Source organism: Stereum hirsutum, assembly GCF_000264905.1.
Source record: "Stereum hirsutum FP-91666 SS1 unplaced genomic scaffold STEHIscaffold_1, whole genome shotgun sequence".
Lineage (NCBI taxonomy): Eukaryota > Fungi > Basidiomycota > Agaricomycetes > Russulales > Stereaceae > Stereum > Stereum hirsutum.
The window spans coordinates 2997666-3013554 of record NW_006763131.1 but is presented as its reverse complement, the minus strand read 5'-3'; the positions used below and the strand labels follow the sequence as shown (position 1 = coordinate 3013554).

At 51.4% G+C, this 15889-nt stretch overlaps 6 protein-coding genes across 6 annotated transcripts; 4 read left to right on the top strand and 2 right to left on the bottom strand.

Annotated features, from left to right (window-relative positions):
- Positions 1 to 3082: 3082 nt before the first annotated feature.
- Positions 3083 to 4618, top strand: STEHIDRAFT_89915 (uncharacterized protein). Its single transcript, XM_007298269.1, has 9 exons — positions 3083 to 3217; positions 3278 to 3308; positions 3378 to 3413; positions 3469 to 3539; positions 3594 to 3663; positions 3725 to 3825; positions 3923 to 4082; positions 4147 to 4225; positions 4293 to 4618. The coding sequence occupies exons 1-9, from the start codon at positions 3213 to 3215 to the stop codon at positions 4307 to 4309; spliced, it is 570 nt and encodes a 189-aa protein (XP_007298331.1). The 5' UTR covers positions 3083 to 3212; the 3' UTR covers positions 4310 to 4618.
- A 1197-nt stretch (positions 4619 to 5815) lies between these two features.
- On the top strand, positions 5816 to 6751 carry STEHIDRAFT_127480 (uncharacterized protein; the record flags this gene model as incomplete). Its single annotated transcript, XM_007298962.1, has 3 exons — positions 5816 to 6300; positions 6367 to 6597; positions 6652 to 6751. 3 exons carry the CDS (start codon positions 5816 to 5818, stop codon positions 6749 to 6751), a joined length of 816 nt encoding a protein of 271 aa, XP_007299024.1.
- A 1992-nt stretch (positions 6752 to 8743) lies between these two features.
- STEHIDRAFT_89911 (tubulin binding cofactor A) lies at positions 8744 to 9559 on the top strand. Its single transcript, XM_007298268.1, has 4 exons — positions 8744 to 8841; positions 8973 to 9078; positions 9185 to 9271; positions 9337 to 9559. The coding sequence occupies exons 1-4, from the start codon at positions 8786 to 8788 to the stop codon at positions 9418 to 9420; spliced, it is 333 nt and encodes a 110-aa protein (XP_007298330.1). The 5' UTR covers positions 8744 to 8785; the 3' UTR covers positions 9421 to 9559.
- A 61-nt stretch (positions 9560 to 9620) lies between these two features.
- Positions 9621 to 10295, bottom strand: STEHIDRAFT_127478 (uncharacterized protein; the record flags this gene model as incomplete). Its single annotated transcript, XM_007298961.1, has 3 exons — positions 9621 to 9917; positions 9986 to 10135; positions 10194 to 10295. The coding sequence occupies 3 exons, from the start codon at positions 10293 to 10295 to the stop codon at positions 9621 to 9623; spliced, it is 549 nt and encodes a 182-aa protein (XP_007299023.1).
- Positions 10296 to 10714: 419 nt separating this feature from the next.
- STEHIDRAFT_136473 (uncharacterized protein) lies at positions 10715 to 13029 on the top strand. Its single transcript, XM_007298960.1, has 8 exons — positions 10715 to 11085; positions 11154 to 11228; positions 11300 to 11527; positions 11602 to 11631; positions 11693 to 11761; positions 11827 to 11907; positions 11966 to 12145; positions 12207 to 13029. Exons 1-8 carry the CDS (start codon positions 10798 to 10800, stop codon positions 12771 to 12773), a joined length of 1518 nt encoding a protein of 505 aa, XP_007299022.1. The 5' UTR covers positions 10715 to 10797; the 3' UTR covers positions 12774 to 13029.
- Positions 13030 to 13041: 12 nt separating this feature from the next.
- On the bottom strand, positions 13042 to 15706 carry STEHIDRAFT_136472 (developmentally regulated GTP-binding protein). Its single transcript, XM_007298959.1, has 21 exons — positions 15643 to 15706; positions 15570 to 15585; positions 15492 to 15506; positions 15428 to 15441; positions 15245 to 15362; positions 15148 to 15191; positions 15016 to 15084; positions 14938 to 14954; positions 14830 to 14882; positions 14638 to 14705; positions 14460 to 14585; positions 14381 to 14386; positions 14256 to 14319; positions 14145 to 14182; positions 14056 to 14089; positions 13955 to 13981; positions 13771 to 13867; positions 13570 to 13693; positions 13450 to 13508; positions 13262 to 13341; positions 13042 to 13169 (listed from the first exon to the last, which is right to left on the bottom strand). Exons 1-21 carry the CDS (start codon positions 15658 to 15660, stop codon positions 13156 to 13158), a joined length of 1101 nt encoding a protein of 366 aa, XP_007299021.1. The 5' UTR covers positions 15661 to 15706; the 3' UTR covers positions 13042 to 13155.
- Positions 15707 to 15889: the final 183 nt, after the last annotated feature.

The window sequence follows — 15889 nt, the reverse complement described above, 5'->3', positions numbered from 1 at the left end:
GTACGTTTCCACTTTGTCGATTTCGAGGTTGCCCTGGGCCACCGATCGTGATGGATGACGGAGTACATCCATCCACGCGCACGAGCGGGAAAATCGATGGCGTAGTAGACGTCAACAAAGGGAAACGGATGGTATGCAGGGTACGTAAAAACGCTTTGAAGTCACTTACGTGCCAGTGGGTGAGGGGGAGCGAACTTGAACGGAGAGTCTAAAGTACAGAGCCACTACAAGCCTTGTCTCCCGGTGGACCACCCACCCTTCGACGAGTGGATATGAATCCCTGAAGTCTCGATTGTCCGGCGGGTGACAAAGACGGCGACCACCTGGAGTGAAGAACAATAACGCGTCGGGTCAGCACGACCACCAATAAGCCTCGGAAATGGAACTTGGGAGTCGGCTCCTGCTCGATTATAGCTTACCTCTCTAATGAAGAGGCTGTGAAAACTGGCATGAGGCATGCATAAGTGGTCGACCCACCACTGACCCCGCTTTTTGTCACTGAAAATCACTCGCAGCTGGTGCACTAGTGGCGTAGCCCGCACTTCGAGAGCCACAGAGCCACATCGGTCCCCAGGGCCCTACAGCTCATGAGTCGATGTTGCTTACCTTGCCTAACCTGTGGTAGTGAAAGGGGTGGTATGGAGCTTTGAGTGCGGGGCGAGGCTCGTTCTGGAATGGGGCTGAGGGCTTCGGGTTTGAGGTTTGGGCAGGAAGCTGCGTGGATGTCAGTCAGCCTCGTACGCCAAAGCGCTGTACAGCCTCAGTGGCACGAGCTTGTTTGTCGACATCATGCTAGCAACGAAACGGAAGAGATCCCTCGGTAAGTGGTTCGAAGCGGCGGGGTACAAAGACGTACAAAGGTGAAAGCGCACCTCGAGCTCGCACGATAACACGAGGTGGAGCTGAGGCGTTGAGAACTACCCAACTGAGACGAAGCGAAGCGAAGCGTAGTGGCCGGCATTCGAAGCATCCAGGTACGCACGTACGTGAGTACATACGTCGGACACGCGCATCAAAGACATCCGTAGGCTTCTCCCCTATTGAAATCTGAACAGACGTGAGCTTCTGCGTCCACGACAGTAGGTTTGAGGAAGCAGGGGTGAGACAAGGGCCTGTGGACATACTGTGATTGAATGACCGGGGTTGTTGATTACCTGCAGTGGGTGGCAAACCTCATGGGATCCCGATGACTGGATTACAAGACAGCTGTCGGGGCCAACTGCCTCAGGAGGTGTATTAGCATAGGCAATCGCACAACCCAAAGATACAGGAAATTAACAGTCTGTGCTTGTGGACCCCTGTATTTTCGTGTGGTTAGTGTTGTGGTTGTCACATTCTAGTTCGGATAGCAGAAATAGTGCACATGTGAGGGCGTCGTGTACTTCGTAAAAGCCGCGCTCAGCACGAAGCGACCCTGCATTGCTAGGACAATTCCGGGGTATGAAGCCGATCCAGAGTTGCCACTGACCAGCTGATAGGGCAGTCAGAGACAGAAACAGAAAAGGGAGCGAGGATTTCATAGAAACGTGTATCAGAACCTTACATGCTGCAACGAAGATCGCAGATGAAGGACTCGGGTGCTTATCGCTGGGAAATCGCTGAGAAAGAGGGCGAAATTCCGCCGAGTGGAACCAGCAACGGCTCGAGAAGGATTATAATGGTTGCTTTCCTGGTGTAAGGAAGCGCAGAGATGAGACTTATGCGAGGGGAAAAGCGTTGTACGCCCCAGTGGAGAGATGAGTAGCAGCTCATTGGACTGATATCAAAAACAGATACCCAGGCGCCACATCCGTCAGTTATTCCAATTCCTGTAGAACGAACCGGAGATGAAAACCGCTGGAAGGTGACGAGGACGCGGATACATTCCACGCTTGGACTTACGGATCGAGTAACTCTGGGTAGTTCTGCCCAATCAGGGGACAACATGCATTTTGATGCCTCGGAAAACCGGAGTAGCACGATCTGTGAAGGTAAAACCTCTAAACAAAGGATGACCAAGATCTACCGGCGTGATCTGTGGCGTCAAAGCGTCCCCAACGGAGGTCCAGTACGGAAGTGGTAGAACGACACAAGGAAGAAGGAAGCTATATTCAGCCTTACGCCCTTCTGCAAGGCCGAGGTCTATGGAGAGTGTGACTATTCGTAGCAGCAACTGGCGTTAATACTGGCCAGCTGGAAGACCTGATGACCAGTGTTTCGAAAGCCCGCGGTAGAAGGGAGAGGCGTCCCGAGAGAAAGCGTGAGCGATTACCCATATGTCAAGAAAGGACGTGAACGGGAGAACCAGACTTTGCGGGCCTATGCATCCAAAAGCACCCGGAGACCAAGAATCAGGTATGTTCAGGACTATCAGTCCGATCATAGTCAATGAATTGCTGCATGGAGGAACATGAGGGATGAATGACACGAAACAAAGAGTGTGTTGACCCGCAATGGTGAATAGGTTACGCACCTCAGGTTAATTTGGTTCTTGCTTTGTGATTCGGGTAAGTGTTGCATGTGCGTTCCAAGGGAGGTCACCGGGTTAAGCAATCGAATTCCGTGTGAGCACTGTTGAAGCATACTGGAGGAGAGAGAGGACCGAGAGATGCAGCCCTGTGTCGATGGGGTCAAGTAGGTTCCGAGAGCTCTATTTCTCGAACATGATCTCGGGAAGACAGTCTTCTCGTTCACGAACATTGCTATTCGGACCTGTGCGACAAAATTAATGTGAAAGTTCAATTGAGTATCGACATTAGACCTTATATGTTTCAAGTTTACTTGGAACTTGTTGGCGGAAGATCTGTCCGATCCGCCAATGAGCTTTCGCAAAAATTTCCAAGTTTTCACTAACATATAAGCCCTATTGTGTGGTGCGAGGATTAGCTTGCTCTCGGAAAAAGATGCAAGGAACTGGACCAAAGTCCTCAGTCGGTCACAGTGACTAATAGATGTCACACTTCACCTCTCTGTAACGCAATTGAGAGGAGAAACAGGGAGAAACGGCAACGCCACTGACGTCGTGGTGACAGTTGTCACGCTTGGGTGTGGGGAACGTGCATCGACGCGGACGCTGTCCGACCAGAGCTCTTCTTTCCTCGACGCTCGCTGTCGTCCCCGACCAGTCCTTCTTTTTGTCCTTGAATTTGCCTCTGCACCTCTGTACCTGTACCTGCTCCCTTTTGGCTGTCTTAATATCACCGTCTGACTTATTCTACTAACTTATTGGAACTATGTGGTACGGGTTTCTCTCACCAGGCGATCGAGCAGTCCATTCATTGATCACCTTTCTCTTCAGGTGTGACAACTGTCTCCTCCTACTACCCCTCGTGTGTATTGTCACTAGACTGCCCTGTACCGCGTAGACGGTGCCACAGTGGCTAATTGTTTACCTGTAGCGCGCTGGAAGTATCGCCTGGAATGCTGCCATCTTCGTATGTCCAATTCGTCCTTCCAGACAGATTCTGCCTAATTTCCCTCACTTCCTAGATTTACAGCATCGTCGGTGGTATCTTCTTTTTTCTGTGGGGCCCATACTTTTTCTTTATATACCCTGAATGGTATGGAGTTGTACTTTGGAACCTATACTTACGCCTTGCTCATAAGTCCCATAGGCAGATCTATGGTGGTATTGCTATGGCTATCGGTGCTGTTGCGCTGATCAACGTTATTGCGCTTTCAAATGTGACTCTCGTATTAACTACTCCACTTCCCCAGATCGACTGACGATTCTTCTTCGCTATAGAAATCGTACATTTGGACACGTGTATGCAAATTCTTATGGCCACTCATAGTGGTCATATCGGCTGTTAGAGATATTATCATCATCGTGGAGCTTCAGCGGGGGTAAGCTCTGTCTCGATTGGTTTACATCCTTTGTGGACCCTTTACTCCTCTTCTCGATTGCCCCCGTGTCGTTGATTCTTCTCCACCGTCATCACAGGAAGGACAAGATCAACTGGGAGTGCGACAACGACTCGACCATCTACCCGGACAATGTGAACTATACGACGTACAGTCTACCGTCGTGTTTCTGTAACGTCGGTTACAGTAGCATCGACACTGCATGGATCATTGCCGTACTCGTTGACCTTTGCTTCCAGGTAGATTTTTCGTCGAACTTCGTGGTAGGTAGAACCATGCAATGACAGTTTACAACTTTTCTAGTTCTACGCTATGTTCCTCAATTGGAGATTCTCGAAACGGCTGGAGCACTATTCCGGCATGAAGGGACCCTTTTACGGAGGTGAGCAGGTGGCTTTTGAGTAAAGATCTGTCACTAGTGGTTTACCTCGTGTTTTTATGACTTGCAGGTTACTACAACGCTTGATCCTAGGTTTCGTTCCCGTTTTCCTCCGTCGCTGATCCTTCCTAGGATATTTCTACTCCTCTCTGGACTTCCGCGACTCGGCTCTCCTCTCCTCCTTTACGTTTAGGGTTTTGCTACTACTATTGACGAACGATCACGATTAACGACACCTTACGTTTCCCGGCTTTTGTTCCGCCCATCACGACCTCTGCCTTGACGCTCGCGTTCCCTTCGGGGACTTGTATCTTGTCATTGATATTTCCTTCCCGCCCCCGTACCGCTCGAAATGCTTATTAGGTTCCTGTGGCGTCGCGCCCTGGACCATTGTGCGTCTAACTACATTACAGTAGGACCACACAGGTTTACGATTGAGCCTAGCCTTTGAACATGAAGCCAGAGGGTCACAAATCCGTCACCGTGACGGGGTGTACGCTCACGGATCCGTCTCGGGAGGGTACAAAGTGCGGGATGAAATGATACCTGGACGTGCATAGCCTTGTCGGAAGAATGCGAGGGAGCGGTCTTGGGGAGAAACGGCCTACATAGGGCTCTGATTAAAACAACGTGTCGGGCCTCATGACGCATGACCATGAGGGAAAAAGAGACTGGAAGGAGGGCGTAAAATTCTATTGGACACGGCAGCCGGTTCACTGCGTAAGGTTAGACTGAGCAGTATGCGCAGGGAAAGCGGAGGAAGTGTGAGAAATGGGAAGTGAGGGGATTTCGGCGAAAACGGAACCAGCGCTTGACGGGAAGACGAGATATGCTTCCTAGATCGATTGCTCAGTATGCACGGACCAGGCTGGCGTACAATCCATCAGCCAGGGGAGAAAGAGAGAAGGGCACACATTCCATGGAGAACGCTGTAGAGGTCAGACAGGGATAAGGTAATGACGGAAAATTAATGCGAATGAGCGAGAAGATTGATGGACTCTGGTTTCATGGGCGGTGTTAGGTGACTTGTCGAAGGGCAGAGAGCAGAGAAGGCTGGAATGGGCTAGGGCTGTGAGCATCTGAGGAGGTCGGGCGCAGACGATCAGACGGAGAAGACGAGAGAGGAAAGCGGACGGTCCAAGTCCTCTGCGGGTCCTCTGCAGCTGAGAAAACTGCGCCCGACTATTCGGCTCATTAAGACACGAGGCCGCCTATTCGGCGCGTCCGGCCGGATGCAAAGCTATAAGGAACGGAGGCAAATCGGGATTGTTCTCCCCCATCCCCATCATCCCAGCTGCTTCTCCGTCTCTCCGTGACCTCTCTCCCCTCCGCATCTCCCTTTTCTCCTCCTCCCTTTTCTTTTTCTTTTCCATCTCCGCGTCTTCGTACACCTCACGCACTTGTTGTACCAACTGCAGTCCGTATTCCTTCTCATCGCCCGGCGTCGACTTTCTAACCCCCAGCCTGTCCTCTTTTCTAGCGTCCCAGCATTATCTGATCTCATTTATTCAATCATCTGTACAAGGCCGCCGCACACATTCGCATCGTTATCTTATTCTTCAGCATCTATCTCGTCTGCACATCCTCGCCGCAATGGAAGGTCCCCTCGAGCATCCCAAGAGCCCCAGCTTCATGGAGGCCACTGGCACCCCCAACTTCACCTACGACTCCTTGACGGGGCTCGACTATCTCCAGTACCCTCACTCCGAGCCGTACACACTTTCCTCCCTTAATCTCTCCAACCCGCTCGCCGACTATTCCTTCACCAGCTCGTACACCACCGGCTCCGGCTCGCCAACTCGCCCGTACACCCCTCCCAGCCACGGCATCTACCCCGCGATGCTCACTGGTCTTACCCCGGGCGAAACCTCCTCCGACAGCATGCGCTCCGGCCGTGCCAGCCGCAGCAGCGAATCCTCGCTCGCGTCTGTTCCCCGCTCCCACCGCTACAACCCCATCGCGGTGACGCCGCCCACAAGGACGACCACCCGCAAGCGCCGAGGAAGCAAGTCGGAAGACTTCTCCGACGATGACGACGATTTCCAGCCACAGATCCCCAGTGGTGCGACGAACGAAGTGTGAGTAAAGCTCTATTTTTGAATCTATCAGACTGGACCGTGACTCATTCAATAAACTCAAAATAGTCGCCGTGAGGAAATCCGCCGCCAGCGTATCGAGTCGGAGCAGCGCCGACGTGACGAGCTCAGGGACGGTTACCGCCGTCTGAAGGAGGCCTTGCCCATTTCGAACCAGAAGTCGAGCAAGGTTTCCCTGTTGGACCGTGCGACGACTCACATCAGGTACTTGGAGATGACCCAGGGTCAACTGCAGACGAGACTTCAGCAGGCTGAGAATGAGACGCAACGTCTGCGATCGTCAGTACCCTCCCCTTCTCTTGATGTTGATATGTCGCTGACGATTCATGGCAGGGTCAACGAGGCGCTCATGCTCGGCACCGCAGAGCAACGTCATGCTGCTGCTGCCGCCGCCGTCGCCGCCGTCCAGCAGCAGTCCGCCCCCAATTTCTGATTGCCCCGCGCATTTGGAAGGACTGCAGCACCGTCTCGCGGTCTTACGACAAAAACTTGCGGACCCCGCGCTTTTTTATGATAATATTGATGCTATGATGATATCCTGCCAGGACTGCAGGCTCGACGCTTTTTTATTCGCATGGACACTCTACGCACGCATACCTACCTCGCATCATCCTTCCCGCTTCCATCTTTCCTGCTATCGATGTGGTTTTTTATTTCCATGGTGCTCGTTTCCGGGAGGATACCAGCCAGCAGCTTGTCGAAGATGCACCCTCACTCTTCCTCGGCGTTACCGTACGTGGCGGCCGCGCCGCCTTGCCTCTCCCTCCTCTCCGTTAGCGTTCGGTCGACCAGCGGTCACCGTTCTCGACGCCGACAGCTCGTGCTAGGAACCCTCGACACTCGACAAGAAGACGATCACCGAGGATGTACGGATGCCGAACGACACGACACTGACACAAGACCGTGCATCTCGGCTTGAGGCACCTTCTGCCGCTCCCCATGAGCGTCAGCGCTTCGTCGAACGCACGGCGCCTTCTTGTTTTCACATCGTCGTCCAGTCTCCATCCCCACTCTCTTCCCTCGTCTACGCGCCGAATGCGACCTCTTCGCTGAGCAGTCGCCTTCATATGGTGCGCGCCAATACACCGGCATCTTTTCGTTTTGTCTCCCGGTCTCCTGCAACTCGTATGATTCCCACAACGCTATCTCCTTCCTGGCCTCCAGAATTCCTCACGGCGCCTTCCGGTCACGATGCCATCATCTCCCCGTCTATTATTATTGTCGCCACCTCATCTCCATCCCGTCCCTCAGCGTCTTGAGCGTGTGAATGGCGCCTGATCAACGCCTGCCGCCTCGCTTCGATACACTTCCCATGTCCTCCGATCCCTCGACGTTCAGCTCCGGCCACTGCATCCCGGCGTTCCCGATGTTCTGCTACGCACAAACATCCCTTCGAGCTTGTGGCGGCTTGTCCGTCACTCGGTTCCGCGTCGCTCAGACAGCACCAATTCGACCATCACCATCTTCTCCGCCTTCGATCTCGCGACTCGTTATCCTGCTTCCCTTACGCTTCCTCTTCGATATCCGACCCGTATCTCCCGCACTCACTTCCCCGCCTCGCTGTGCGGCTAGTCCGTACCAGAGAAGGGCCTTGGGTTGAAATCCGTCGCGCGCGAGCGAGTCGTTGTCGATTGAGTAGTCGTCGTTGGGGTTTGCGGCTGCGGTCACCGTCGTCGTCGACACGAGAGAGAAGTTGGGAGTCATCGTTCGCGCCCCTAGTTGGGCTCGCTTGGACGGTGCTTTCAATTTCTTCGTTTGGTTTTATGTTGGGATTTTGCTCGTTCCCCTCTGTAGCCCGCCCTCGTCTGTTCCCCTTCGCCTGATAGGACTTTCTTCCATACGAGTCTCATCTGCAGTACATGTATACTATACGGTATCGTTCTTCACCGTGTTGCTTTTCCCGTCGAAATCCCTCCTCACTTCCCCCGCTTCTCGATTCCGGCTCCTATTGATGTTCATTCACATGCTCCTGTTGTCTGAACTGCACGCTTGTTTTATCTACGTTCCCGGAGGTGCTAGTCACGCCTGTATTCTCTGTAGGAGGTAGACATCTACGACATATTGTCATGAGCTCTTTACGTGGTATTATTGTCATCTCATGCGGGAACCCGACGTCAAGCTTGAGACAAAAAAATGCCGGGTAAGTAGTCTATTTGATGCACCCGCCGTTACGGAACCTTGAAGGAAAGCTTGCTTGACGTGTTGTTGATGCCGCGCCATCAGCGCTTCAGCCGTTGTAGCAGTTCAGAATGCGGAAGCGAGGTAGCCTAGATTTAGCCCTTATCGATGGTCTAATTCGCGTCCGAAGGAAGATGGCGGTGGCGAAGTTAGATCCTGCCGCAATCGTCATCGGAAAGCTCACACGCAATTGCTTGACGAGTCTCGTACCGACATACGCTTGTAACGTCTTTTCTTCACCTTTCTTGCCACCGACACGTAATTCCAAAACATACATTCAACAGCAACCATGGACGCAGCTGCAACCCGCAAACAACTCAGGATCAAGTCTGGCTCTGCAAAAAGGTAAGCACAGATCTGCGTTCACCCATTCCAGCGTCCGATGACTTCCCCGCCGGCCTTCTGAACGTTTGCGATTTATGGTCATATGAACTCCACACTGATTTCAATTCTTGTTTGCTATTGTATGACGGCAGGCTTTACAAAGAACAAAACATGTATCGTGACGAAGTAGAGGACCAGAAGCGGAAACTGGATAAGCTCGTAGCAGATGGTGCAGAGGAATGGGACGTAAAGAACGCCGTGCGTGATGCAGACCGCTGCCCTTCTTCCGCCTTCCCTCGCCCTTGTGCCATTCACGAATCCGCAGTCACTGAACTGAGATGTTCTTCGTTTTCTTGACGCGCAGAAAAAGATGCTAGAGGAGTCCAAGAAGATGGTCGTTGACGCCGATACACGGTTGGGGAAGACGGTGGCCGATTTGAGAGACCTTGTGGTAAGTCCTCTATTCACTCGGACTCCGCTCGACGCATTTCCTATGGTCTCACGATACCTCCTCAGGTCCTCGCAAAGAGGGACCCTGCGTTCGCGGAAGATGAGCAGTTAATAGCTGCCGAGGAAGCTTTGGAAACGGTTAGCGTTTGAGGTAATGGTGACGCCCATGGCAGAGTCAGATGTAGGAATGCCGGAGCGCGAGTACTACCTTGTAAGATAAAACCCGTGGTCGGGAAGAAGATACCGTACAATTTTGTATAAAGACAATTGTATTCTACGCACCTATTATCGTCTCAAACTTCACATACGCAGCGTCCTACACCTGCCTGACGGAATCCGATCACCGAGCATCAAGACATGTCCACGTCTTCCTGCTCATCCTTCGCATCTTGACGTTCCTGAGCTCGAAGGTCTCGCATTCGAGTCAGAGCATCGAGGATCCCTTGCCATGCATCCCTCTCCGTTCGCTCCTCCTGCAGTCCGCGTATCTTAGGCTGCTCGGCCAATGGATCTTGTCTGTTCAGCGGGGGAAGACCGACTCCAGGGGCTCGTGGTCTGAATCCTTGGGATGGCGCGTCGATGGAGGTGGGTGGTATGCGTGACTGTCGTATGTGGGCGAGGGAAGAACGAATGGCAAATTGGATGTTCTGGTACGAAGCATAGCGGTAGAGACGTCGGTGCATGTCACAAGAAGCGAATAGGGGCTTAAACTCACGTCAAGCCGTTCAAAATATTCGCTCACTTCCAGCACAAACTGTTCAGACCGTTCCTCTCCCTGTGGTAGATTGTCGGTTTCGCCGTCCGTTTGAGGCAGGGTGAGAAGAGATATCGAGGAGGAGGCGAGCTGTAGAAGGCGGGCTATGTCCTGCAGGAAGTGTCGTCAGTGGAAAAAAACCCCACTATTAGAGCAGGTAGGTACACACCTTTTCGACATCCCCTAGCGCGTATATCTGTCTCGCTGTGCGGCTGGAATCGAGTTCGGAGGCGGAAACCTCGGGCTGCGCTGGGGGTTCATTCGTGGACATAATTGGGAGTGTGTCGGTCTGAGAGGTCTTGCAAGATATAGCACAGATAATTCGCAGGATTATGATCCGTACTGGAAGTGTTCAGATTTTTCGATGCAACAGATACGTATGAGCAGTAAGTGGAGAACGGAAAGGACGAAAGTGCTCTCAAGCCGTACAGTTCGAACTCGAGGAGGCAAGGTCACGAGGCTACCGGGGTGTCGGCGCCGTGTCGGATATTTGCGTGAAGTCACCGCTCGACAACTTTGGCTCAACTCATAAACTCAATCTTTTTTCGGCCGCAAACAAATGTAAACGATGCGGATATCAAGCTCATCTATGAGAACACCGCGAGACGGTGTTCTCAGGTAAAAGATCCCATCGAGGCTCCTCTCTTGAACCTCCATCATCTTGACCTCGGAAGGCTTGCCTCAGACTTTGATTCAATCATCCGAATTCTGGCTTCTGCTTGCTGCAGGTACTCGACATTGAGTAATCAGACAGATCTAGAGCTCATGAAATCATGAGCGTCGACGGGAACGTTCGCCGTCTCAGAGATTTTTGGGAGGGACACGGCGCCCGTGGCCAAGCAGGCCCTGCGAGTTCTCTCGTTATATTTAAAAACCTTAACAGTTCTTTGGAAGAATTACAGAAGCTGCTTCCAAGGGAAGCAGGTGCTGTTGATGGGAGAATCTCAGAGGAGGAAAGGGTAGAGCTAACTTTTATGGCCGCGCGGGCCCGCCTTTCGATCGACCGAGCAGTTAGTGTTCTGAAGGAAGGTCGCGCTGAGCCTGAGACCATTGAACATCCTGTGCGTTCTCCTTCATCTTGGTCTTGTAACTCAGCTAACACTGTACTTTCCCGGTCAATATACGACAGGTGGCTGCGAAGAGCTCGAGCGATCGCACCTCAAACGTTCGCGAACCTAGCCCAATTCCTGGCCAGGCGAGTACGGTACGCTGCCTTCTTCACACCCCTAGGCTCCCGCTTCCCCAATTTTTATCTACATATTCGTTCAAATGTAGTCAAATGGTTCTGCCCCGCACACGCCGCAGCGCTCGCGCATTGCACGACCAATGATCCCGGCTTCCATCCCAAGAGATCGCAACCAACGTCCACCTGATCACGTTCGACCTCTTCAGGGTTCCTCTTCGCAAGCCCAGCAGGACGTCTTCCGCGTTGCGTATAACGACGTCCAGCCCGACCAAGGAGACTCTATTATTGCTTCTAACCGAGCCATAGTCAACGCACCGGTTCGTCTTTCTTAACCACCTGCTTTATGTCTGTTTTTCTAATACCACCGTTTTGTGCACATCGTTGTTTTCAGAGACAACAGCAAACTCCGCCTCAAACCCCTGTGAGCAATGTCGCTATGTTCTTGCTGATCTCTTGCTTATAAACCACTTCATGCGATGTAGGCTTCAAAGCGTAACAATGTCAGAGATTCAAAAGGTCGATTCACGCCCTACGAGGCGCAAACTTCCGAAGTAATAACCTCAGTGTTGTCGAATGCGTTTTTGTTGTCACTGAATCATCCATCTCTTTGTCGTAGAGGGAGCTGTCTGCGCCAGTCCAGCACCAGGTGACCAAAATTCAGCATCAACCCATCAGCTTGGCCAAGGATCCATCTGCAGTGAGTCGCCTTTCAACTAACCTTGCTAGCTTGACTTACCCCGGGCCGTACATCGTAGCAGTTGAAGGCACCTTTGGGGAAGAAGCGCAAAATTTCGCAGGTTCGTGATAGTAGTGACGATGAAGAAGAGATCTGGAACAGGAAGAAAGTACACCTTGAAATTAAGGAAAAACGACAACCAGTGAAGAAGCAGACGCTTGCGCTGTCGACATCACGAGCGCAGGTAAAGGAGTCACAGGTACCTTTTCTCATCCTTGAGAATTCTACGTGTGCTCATCTCCTACATGCCTTTCGTCCAGAAAAAGCGCCCTGTGCCACCCTCGCATTCTTTGAAGGTCAAGCCTTCAGGTCACTTTCGACCTAGAGATGAAGTACTTGTCCGCATGTACTTTCCTCCTCTCCCCCATGATGATCAAGTCGACGAGCACGGCCGTCCTCGGTTCCATACTAGCTGGGAAGGCCCCTTCACGATTCTCCACCGGTCTTATAATACTCCCCACTGTTCCCGATGGAATGTCGAAATGGCCGCTACCACCAGTCATAAGGGTGTTCTGCTTCCTAGCACAATCTTTACGGGCACTAGACTGAAGCGCTGGACTGGAAGGCGTGGTCCTGATGACTACGAACAAGCGGTCGATCCGAATGTTGGTCCTGCGGGCAGGGGCAAAGATGGGGAGAAGGAGTGGGAGATCGAGACTATAGTATTAGAGAAGAAGCATGGGAAAGGGATGTCGTACTTGGTGCGGTGGGAAGGTTGGGGAAACCGCGAGATGAGATGGCTGGCCGGGTCGGAGTTGACGAAGTCGGCGAAGGAAATTCTGGACTGGTGGAATGCGATGAAGGAAGAAGGTTTCGTGCAGATGTAAGAAATTTTATCTTGTCTTGTTACGAAAAAGTTGGGCGTCACACTATCGTTTCTTGGATATCTTGATCTTGTTTTGCTGTCGCTTGCTTTCTGTACATACCAACAACCCACCCGTGTTTTGATTTTTACTTCAGTGCTCCATTGTACCATGCTAGCCGTCTGTAGATACGTGTTTGTGTCCTTGATGTTATAACCCTCATATTCAGTGCAGTACCGCATCACCGTATACGAAAAGCAGAATGTCCAAACGATTCTTCCTGTTACTGTTTGAAAGCGAGCATGTTTTGAATCGCGTGCGAAAGTATACAACAAGTACATACAGCTACAAACTTGAACATCTCTTTCAAAACAACTTCGAGTCGATAGGGACGACATAGCGACATCTACTTCGTGAATACTGAATGGCGCAGTCCACACACAAATGTCAGCAAATCAAAGTACGAGGGCAACAAGACTGACAACGGCGAAGCAGAAAGAGACTACACGCACTGGAAACAACATCTTCGTCCTGCACCAGATGGGCCATTCCGACTTTCTGTCCGTGTGGCGAGAATTTCGATGACTTGCCCCTTATAATTCGGAGGACCAATGTGAGTAAACCTTCTCTTTACGGCCAAATGCAATCTCCTAGGAGACCAACTCGGCGGATAGATATGCAAACAGTGAGTAGTACTCACCAAACGATAGCATACCGGAAATTTGGGACCAGCGACCTATGGATCCCATTACACACATCCTGTCGAGTAAGTAGGATTAGATATTGCCGTTTGTCCAGAAATGAAAAGGTTCAACTCTACCTCGATCGTTGATCCCTTCCGCATACATACCGGGTCGTCGAGATCCGGATGCGCTCCTCGTTTCTTCGTATAGACTCTGACGAGGTCGAGGTCGTCCCAGATGCGTTCGATGAGATATTCCAGGCTGGTAATGGAAGGTGAGTACGTAGGCCATGTGAGGCGTTGGTGAGAAGACGGAGAGAGGGGGTGTGGAAAGCTTACTTGAGGCCCATCTCACAGCTGATGACGACGGTATGATCGTCGTGAGCTAGTTTATCGAGCTGTTCCAGACTGATTGCGTCGATCTTGTTGTAAACATCTGTTGAAGGGTTCGATCATTAGAGGTTTATTGGTATATTGCCAAGTCCCGATTGCGAGGTGGGGCGAGGATGAATATGCAACACACATAGACAGGGAATGTATTTCCGTGTTCCTGTCGTCGAAACTCAACGTTAGCATGCAAAACACGAAAGACACTAAGGGATAATTGGCAGATCAGGTACATACCGATCAGCACGTCGATAAACTCGTCTGTCGTGATCTGTGTAAGTGAGTCGTTAAATTTGCAATAAGTCACAAAACGGCAGCAAACATACGTCCTCACGAATCATAACGTCACAGTTGTGTAGCTTGTCTAACATGTGCGAACACCAAGGTTGAGTTAGTCGTTCTGGATGAGCCATGGTCAACGGTACTGAAGTGCTCACAGCTGGCAAGAATTGTTCGAATTGTCTTCTCGTCCGTCTTAGTTAGTTTCACGGTCGCAGTCAACTGGAAATTGCACCGTCAGCTTCACTGGCAGAGAACTCTTGACATAAACGGATGGACGAACCGTGATCTTTAGGGAAAGAACAGAGCTCGAACAATGAGTGCCTTAGACAGATAGACCACTGATATTCAGTCATGCTCACCCCTCCGGTAGTTTTTCGTTTGAACACTACGTCCGGCCTTTGCTTGTTCAACCTGATGCCGACTGCGTCCAGTTCGATCTCGAGTAATCGCCGTTGTTCCTCAGACTTGGTTGCGTCCAGCATAATCTATTGTGGCATACTGAGCACTGATACGTCGACCGACAATCAAAGTCCTCACCAGGATAAGGTCAGCCGTCTTAGCTGTAGATACGACCTGTCGACCACGACCACGGCCTTGACTCGCACTGAGCAAGGGTCAGTCATGAGTTTGATACGTCCTCAGGAGATCTTGCAGAGTTCTTACCCCTGGTTTAGTTTTGCAGTGAGTTATTAGAAGGGAGGCTGGAAGGAATAGACGAAAAATCACTTACCTCCACGATTCCTGGTAGATCTAGAAGCTGTATCCGCGCCCCATCGTATGTTCTGGCCTAGAAGATCAGCGCGCCACCGCAACAAAAGCCGGTAAGGTTCCACTCACAGCACTCCCGGAATGGCCTGATAAATTCATCAACTTTCGAGACTATGAGGCGTGAATTATAAGTTGTGAATATCTTACGGTCAAAGTTGTAAATTCGTAGGCAGCAGCTTCCGAGGCCGTGTGGGTGACTTTACCGAGAAGTGTGGACTGGCATCGTACAGCATGAGAATTTACTGGAGTCAATGTCAGGAAGAAACTTAGAGAACGTACCTTCCCGACCGATGGAAAGCCAATCAAAGCAACTCGAGCATCCCCTGCGTGTTGCCGTTCAATGAAGTTCTAGTTCGCGATGTGGACACACACTAACCTGACTTTTGCACATCGAACCCTACACCAGCACCCCCTGATTTCGTGGGTGGCTCCAAAAGCTGCGCTCGATACCGAGCGAGCTTAGCCTTGAGAAGACCCAGATGGTATTCGGTCGCCTACTTGCACGAGCACGATCGCTTCAATACGATGCGGATGCTGGTCGGTGTGGGACAAGCTTCACCTTGTTCTTCTGGGCTATACAAAGGTAAGTACTATATTCGGCAAGAATGGAAGAGACTACTTACTCCTCGCCATCTCCTCTTCAGTCCAGACAGTTCGTAAATTAAATGTAGTTTATTCTAGACGGAGTTTGTGGGACTCACCCTCGATCTCCTTGATCTATGATGGACATGATCGAGTGAGAAATGTACCTACAGCCAGGAACAACCTACGCACCTTTTCTACGACACCCATTTTGATCGTCAGAGGAGCTTTGTTGGAGACAAGAAGAGTGGATCGGTGCAAGTGCTGAGGCCACTTGGAAGTGTGAACAGCGCCACGCAATATGCGTGGAAAAGTCGGATCAATAAGGAAAGTTCACGTCATGAACGCGCTGTGGCAGTTAACGTCAAAGGCCGGTCTGCTTCGACGCCTTCTCCGCACTTTTCTTAAGTACTTCGTCTTGCTAGACGATGATGCGCCA